At 27.1% G+C, this 7,940-nt stretch overlaps 1 protein-coding gene across 2 annotated transcripts in view; it reads right to left on the minus strand.

Annotated features, from left to right (window-relative positions):
• Positions 1–3,294: 3,294 nt before the first annotated feature.
• The window catches only part of LOC100163622 (inositol 1,4,5-trisphosphate receptor), a 35,646-nt gene continuing 31,000 nt past the window's right edge, over positions 3,295–7,940 (minus strand). For both annotated transcript variants that reach the window (XM_001947309.5, XM_008187544.3), the window contains exons 43-49: positions 6,027–6,191; positions 5,683–5,866; positions 5,183–5,421; positions 4,833–4,998; positions 4,475–4,635; positions 4,230–4,400; positions 3,295–4,037 (exon numbers count right to left, since the gene is read on the minus strand). In XM_001947309.5, the coding sequence (XP_001947344.2) occupies positions 3,912–4,037; positions 4,230–4,400; positions 4,475–4,635; positions 4,833–4,998; positions 5,183–5,421; positions 5,683–5,866; positions 6,027–6,191 (1,212 nt within the window). In that variant the 3' untranslated portion in view covers positions 3,295–3,911. The remainder of the gene's footprint in view (positions 4,038–4,229; positions 4,401–4,474; positions 4,636–4,832; positions 4,999–5,182; positions 5,422–5,682; positions 5,867–6,026; positions 6,192–7,940) is intronic.

The following is a 7,940-nucleotide window of genomic DNA, read 5'->3' on the forward strand; positions in this document are numbered from 1 at the left end:
CTAGAAAAATTAAAGAAAAACGGGAATTATTACACAAAATCTATTTTCGAGAAAATTAGTCTTAGTTTTTGGTACAACTCTAAAACGAATGACCGTAGGCACATGAAATGTTGACTGAATGTTTATATTAGCATTTTCTATACACCATAACATTTTTCAAATATTTTGATTTATTTTTAACTCTTTATGGACATTTTCAGTTTCCATTTTTTTTAGTTTTTTTTTCTATAAATAACAATAAAATTTTATTTGTCGGTTAAAAAAAGCTTGAAAATTTAATAGAAGGTTCCTATTATATTGTTTCAAAGGCAGATGAAAAAAATTAAAAATCCATAGTCACAATTTTTTTTTATAAGCATCTAAAGTTCAAATATTGACAAAATACGGAAAAATGACGAAAATTTGCAAATTATTTTAAATTAGAAATTCATGAAAAATTTTCTTTTTAAATCTAAGATTTGAAAATATAATACAAGATTCTTCATAACTCTGTCTACCTTTATCAAAAAAAAAATATCTATAAGAAACTCAAATTAAATTTTTATGAGCGTTTGAAATTCATATTTTTACAACATTTGATATTCACTCGATTTCTCATGTAACGATTTTCTTATTTTGTTGTAATTAAAAAACGAATGACTGTAGATACTAGACAATTTAACTGAATGTTTATATCAGCATTTTTTAAATACGATAAAATTTTGAAAATAATTTGATTTTTTTTGATTTGTTTACGGACATTGTCAATTGTCAATTTTTTTAGTTTTTTTTTCCATAAATATCAATCAAGTTTTATCTGTTGGGGGAAAAAGTGTAAAAAATTAATACAAGGCTCCTGATATATTGTTACAATAGCAGTTGAAAAATATTAAAAATACATTGGCACAATTTTTTTTTATAAGCATTTAAAGATCGAATTTTGACAAAATTTATGAAATTTAAAATTGAATAATTATTTTGTAGTTAAACATTTATAAAATGTTCAATTTTTATATCTAAGGCTTGAAAATTTAAAACAAGATTTCATGTAAGTAGTTAATTCTGTTACCAAAAAAATCTAAAAAATACATAAGTACAGTTTATTTTTATAGTCATTTTAATTTCAAATTTAAACGAAATTACATATTAAAAAACCTAGAATAACAGTTAACAAAATAATTAAAATAGTTACTATTTTAATTATTTTGTTATGATTGTATAATATTATTCATGGGTACTTGAAACTTCTAAAGTATAATATTATATATCTATGATAGTATCACACTATCACGGTTTGTTGTTGATGTATAACGCGTTATAAGTACCTAATGGATATGTGATATGATTAATTTGGAATTTATTACAGGTACCTATTATAGGTTAATTTTTTTTTAATACCATAGATAGGTACATATTATGTCTAATACCTAGACTGACAAACCGTCTACGCTCAGAATCGTTTTTCTTATACATTGATATTATATCATTGAATTTAAATTTAATACTATCCATTATACAGTGACCCACTTCTAACCTACTGTAGAGCAGAGCGACATCCACTTACCCACCTTTTTTTAATTGACTGGAGCCCCCTCCAGCCCCCTTAAGGTTTATTTTATGATACAAAATTTAAATATATTGAAAAACATTATAACAAACAAAATTAATGTTTAGATTGGTCAAATCTACATTAGTTTTGATTTTTGACAAAACCTCCTACAGCCCCCTTAAGCCATGATATCAAGTTAAATATAAATATAAATTTAAAGATTATATCAATATTGAGAAATCACCTTAAAATTTTAAGATAGAGATATTTTTCTACTACAAAATGTGTATGCAATATTATACATCATTGTAAAATAAATACATATCTATTCTGAAATAGGTACTTAGTACAGGCAATTATTGTAGTACAACTATATTTATAACTATTATAGTATTTAAATAAAAGTATAAATTGTTGTATTAATATGTGTGTATAATATGTATATGTTCCTTACACATACACTGAACGTCTGTAGACCACATATTATACACACATTACATACATCCTGACACCCACGTGTCTACAATCGACTTATTCCAATTTTGTACTTAAAAACTATAAATATTTTTCTAGTGACAATAATTTCTTAGTACCATTGATTATAAATATTACAGTATTCAATGCTACCAATCTCACAATTATGTGGTATACATGTTAATTGTAGATAATGGGCTTTATATTAGTGTACATCCTATTATACTCATGTATTTAATTGCAGCTTATAAATTACTTTATTCATAAATGGTAGTTTCAATGTTGATGGTGATAAATTTATTTAATAATTTATTAGCATTTGAAGTACAATGCGGGATAATATAGACCATACGTAATACTATGAAATGTAAATACATTTCAACATTTGGAATATAAGTTATACTGTTTGTTGTTTAGCAGGCTATATCTGCTGTACAAACAGTGAAAGCTAAAATGTATTTTTTCGTTATCAATTTATGAGATAAATGAAGTGTAATGGTATATACCACTACATCAATTCATTGATATGAGTATACGAAAAACAGTGCATCGTCTAATGGGTGATAAATTTAAATTTAACAATTTATATTTGAGCATTATCTTACAAGCGAATAACATACCAAATAAATGTTATGTAGTTGTGACCGTATAAGTGAAACACCTAATTATCAAATATAAAACTTATCTGTATTCTCTCTGAGGTTTTTATAAAATATGTTTTTTTAAGTTTTAACAAGTTCACGATCAAGAGTAAATCCGAGTGCTCTTTAAAAGAACCACGTATAAAATGGATTTTGATATAAACCAGATTCCAAAAAATACAAATAATAACTATAATAGGGTCTTCAAAATTTGAATTAGTAGTAAAAAAATTTTTTAGAATAGACAACATAAAATTGATATTTGTTAAAATAAACCAGCGAAAATCTATCCCACATAAAACGATATTCACCATGTCACATATACGTGACACCGGTCCACCTAAAGACACCCCCATGTCAAATATTTGTGAACGCGTTAAAGCAATTTATGAGTATTATTTTTTATATTTATTTATTAATAATTTTATATCTTACAAACGTGTAGCTCACTTTAAAGTTTGAAACATTGAAACTTCTTTAGAAGAAAAGAAATAATTTTTCTGTCTTTAAATTTGAGAAAAGGTTAAGTTATTTGACACTTATGTTGAATGGCAGGATTGCTCTCAAAACTAAATACATTGTGCTTACATGGTATTACAATATATTATAGGAACCTATCTACCTTAAACCTAAGAATAATTTAAGAAATCATTAAAGTGTATTTCACATAATTTTAATTAAGAGTTGTATTATTAGATAACAAACAACAAATTAGGGTTATTACTTAGAGTTATTAATTCAAAGAAAAATAAATCAAACATTTTGGGTTTGCTTATATAATTGTGGAGTGTATTTTTTATTGATGTATAACTCACATAACTCCACTTCGTATACAGTATATAAATATAAATAATATGTGGTCATTGTTAACATAGATACTAAACTATATAAAATATTAATACAATAATTATGTCTATAACAAAAATGTCAACAATATAATTAGACTTTAAAATTTTTCATGATTTTTTTTTTTTAGAAAATTAACTACCCTGTTCTACCTAAAAAATGTCAGACTTAAAAAATTTACATTTTTTTTTTTTTTTTTTTTTTTTTAATAACAATTTAACTACCTATCATTAAAACAATTATAATATAAATAACTGAATTCTAAGTACCCCATGGTTTAAGTATTTACTATTGCTAATCCCATTAGTAACATTGTTATTACGAACATCTCTGTGTGCGTATTGTATTGAATAATTAAAAAAATTCATGTGTATATTTTTTTAAGAAAGAACGTTGAATATGTTTATGCTACATCTGGCGTCTCATAATATGCCCACTTGATTCTGCTGACGTAGAACATTGACTCTACTGCCACCACCAACGCCGTAATATGCACTGGTTGAATTTAATAGTCCAATTCGTTGTCGCTGTTTTCGTTGTTCTGTCATCTAAATTATACAAAATAAGATGTAAAATAAAAAAAGACAAAGAAGATAATATACATTTTTATAGAGTGTAGTGGGTATTGAACAACAACAGAATCAAAATCACATTTTCATTTAAAAACTCCCAGAAAAATAGATGGATAAAGATTTTAATAATCTAGTATATCAATGGTAATTGGATCGACAAAGATATACCTGTTCTTTGAGTTCAGAAAGCTGTTGTGATAGTAACGCCACTAAAGTTTGTGTAGTTTCTAACTGTGTTTGTAAACCTCTAAGCTCAACCTGTTCGCCTTCGCTATCCACCTGGGCAGCCATCAGCAGTGACATTGCTCTTAAACGCGGAAACCAGTCTAAATTACGGTCCTGTTAGGATTTTTAACAAACAACAGATGAGAAATGTATTTTAATTATAACTCGGAAAAATAATTTCTGCTTACTTTGACCATAGCGTACACATAACTTTCAGGGCCGGTAAATTCAGTAGGGTCCTTTACTTTTACCAAAACAATAAAGTATAAATAGTGCCACATGTTATGTTCGCACTTAATATGCTCTTCGAAACTCACGGTTTTATTGTCAAATGCGGATCTGTTGAGTCCTGAAACAAATTTTTTATTCAAACATATCATAAATATGATTCATTTTTAACCAAATGTTGTAAGTTGTATTTATAAACATAACATTCATTATCATATAATAGAATAGTAATGTATGTATATAATAATAACATTTATTAGTCATAAGTGTATATATTTTATGTTTAAAGTATATTGGGTGATATTGTATACTACATACCACACACAAAACATGTGTTTTTCAGTATCAGTTCTTTTTGTTGCTTTTCACTACGCAAGTCAGCGAATGTGTCGATGATGACACCAAAAATCAAGTTCAAAACGATAATGATGACAATGAAGAAGAATAGAAGATCATAAACAACGCGGGCCACAAAAAGGGGTTCCTGTATATTATAAAATAATGTTTTAATAATGAATTATGATGCAAAAATAAAACTATTCAAATCTTAATTTAGATTTAAATGAACATAATATTAATTATATATATTTTATATTATATAAACACACAATAAATACTAAAGAATTTAATAATAAACAATGATAAAATTATAATCAGTCAGTATATACCTGACTGCTGGGCGCTCGAAGTATGTCACCTATACCACCACCGTTCCTCAGACCCTGGTTTAAAGTTGTTACTATGCACATGATTAACGAGTCACAAGCTCTTTCTTTCCGTTCACCACCACCTGCATCTACAGATACTGAAGATCTTGTCAAGCTGCTACCACTATCGCCGCAGTCAATATCATCTCCTGCCGCTGCAGCTGCTGAACAAGCTTGCTGGTCGTCACCGCCATTGGTGTCTAGAAAAGTAACCAAGACAAAATTTGAAATTGTAATCAAAATATGAATATATATTAAAAAATTTATTGCAATCAATACTCAAGAAAGAACTGAAAAATCTCTTCAAAGCGTTAATTTTAATTTTAATAATAATGTTCAGAGGTGTGAAAACTTCTCTTAGCCATTTTATATTAGTATATTACTATTATTCAATTATTGTCACTACAAGGAAGTTCAAAATAATCCAGTGTATAAATATAAGTAACAATTAGCACACTCACCAAACACGACATCATCGTCAACTTGCACTAGGAAATCATCTTTGAAGAACATGTAGCCGATTATGGAGAACAAGTAGACCAGTATGAGAGCCAAAACCGCAGTCAATATTATAGACCGTCCATTGCGCGTAACCGAACGTATGACGTTTAACAATGTTTCTTCGCGGTAAACAACATCCAACAACTAGAATGCATGATAAATACAAATATACAATATGTAATAATAATATTATTATATATTATAAAACTCGAATTATTATGATTAAAATAAACACTCTCAATCCTAGATTATCATCATAATAATTTAGTATTATAAAATATACATTATAATGTTGACAGCTTACCAATACGCTATAGAAAAACGGATGCATGCACAGGCCGAGTATGCAAAACATGATGTACATAAGATGGTAGAGAATTTCGGCCGAAGCCAAAATTTGACCCAGACGTTTGGTAAACGTACCCTGATTGCCCATGATACTGATAATGTGCACACTTTTCATAACTACCTGTAATAATAAAAAAAAAAAATCTTTCTAAGAAATATTTTTATTTTGTTAAGATAGATACGAGTGAGCACCACTCAGTGTTATATATTAAAGATTGAAAGAAAGCAAAACTAAAGAAATTAAAATTAAACAAGGTGTATCTTACGTCATTGTACGCAAAGTTTTTAATGATTATGGATCAATAATAAGGAATTTCATACAATTTCATACGTGTTTCTTTAATTTTAAGGCTCAAGAAAGCGCGTAATTTTTTCATTGTTTTTTCGTTCATTTAGACCAATAAGCGGGAGAAAATTCACCCAGTACCAAAATTCTAATTTTAATTTTGAAAACATTTGAATTCCTTATTTTCTTTGCGCGTTATTGCAATCAACTTTATTATTATTTTACTACTACAACATCCGTGCCCTACACATAACTCACATTAGATATAGAATATTGCCTAAATACGACCTTAAAAATGGTTATCTTTCAACAGCCTTAATGGGATTCCGCCCGAGATTGTTTTTCTTTGTCTAACACACGCGCGACATAGGATTTTATTTTATACCAATATTGATATATTGAAGCAATCAGAATTCTAATAATAGATTTGAATTTGTCGTCAAGTATACTTGAAATCAATTTTCCCAAATTTTTGATTTTAACTTCTCCAAAAATTGAAATATGACAATTTTCAATTATTATTTTTTATATAACATTTTTAGGAATTTGAGGGATATTTAAAAAATGCGGGAAAGTTGATTTCAAGGGGACTTGACTAAAAATTGAAATCTGTTTTCAGAATTCTTACCGCTTTATATTATACTAATCGGTACATTTGGCAAAGAACACATCTAAAATCTTATGTCACACGTGTGTTAGATAAAAACAGAAAATCACCGGGTGGAATCTCCTCAATTGGCAATTTTTATATAACAATATCAACATTTTTTAGCACTTTATTATTTTAAATGGAAAAAATTATATTTTTTTTAAGTATTTTGGTAGAGCTATTTTTTTCTGAAAATGGTAATATCAATAATTTTTGTTTACTAGTTTATTATTTATGGTCCTCTAAAGTTTAGTAAATGCATTAATACTTTCAATTGAAATGATTGCTATAAATTTAATTTACTAGAGCTGAATAATTTTTTTTAAAACTACTTTAAATGCAATATCATATATTTTTATACACTTTAATTGATAATCTGATGACACACTCCACCAAAAAAAAATTATTCATTTTGGGATAAATGCCTAAAAAATAGTTGGTAAACGTACTTCATTATTTTAATTTTAATATACAATCATAAAATAAGTAGGTACTATTATTGTATTCTTATAATTAATTGATAGCATTAAATTTTTTCTTCACAGTTAAGTTGCTTACAATAATTTTAATTTTAATACTTAATCAGGTGGCTGAGGTAGGTAATAATTAGAGGTCTCGATTACAAGTGTAGTGAGCTACACGGGTACCCATGTTTTTATACAAAACGGGGTTAAGGCCCGCGTTATAAAAATACACGTGTATACCCGTGTATTTAAATACTCATATATTCACAACTCAAATACAATTGTATTTCACTACTTTGCATTAACGATTTCTTCACTTTCTGAACTCAATATGACAGAAAGCATATCATATTATATTGTGTTTTTTAAGCAAAACTTTTAGGTTTCATAACATACTTAAATAATAGGTAGGTAAGTAATTGAGGGCTATACAATTTTTATTATTAATAAATAACCAATTATTTGAATATT

This window comes from Acyrthosiphon pisum, chromosome X (genome assembly GCF_005508785.2).
Source record: "Acyrthosiphon pisum isolate AL4f chromosome X, pea_aphid_22Mar2018_4r6ur, whole genome shotgun sequence".
NCBI classification, from domain to species: Eukaryota; Metazoa; Arthropoda; class Insecta; order Hemiptera; family Aphididae; genus Acyrthosiphon; species Acyrthosiphon pisum.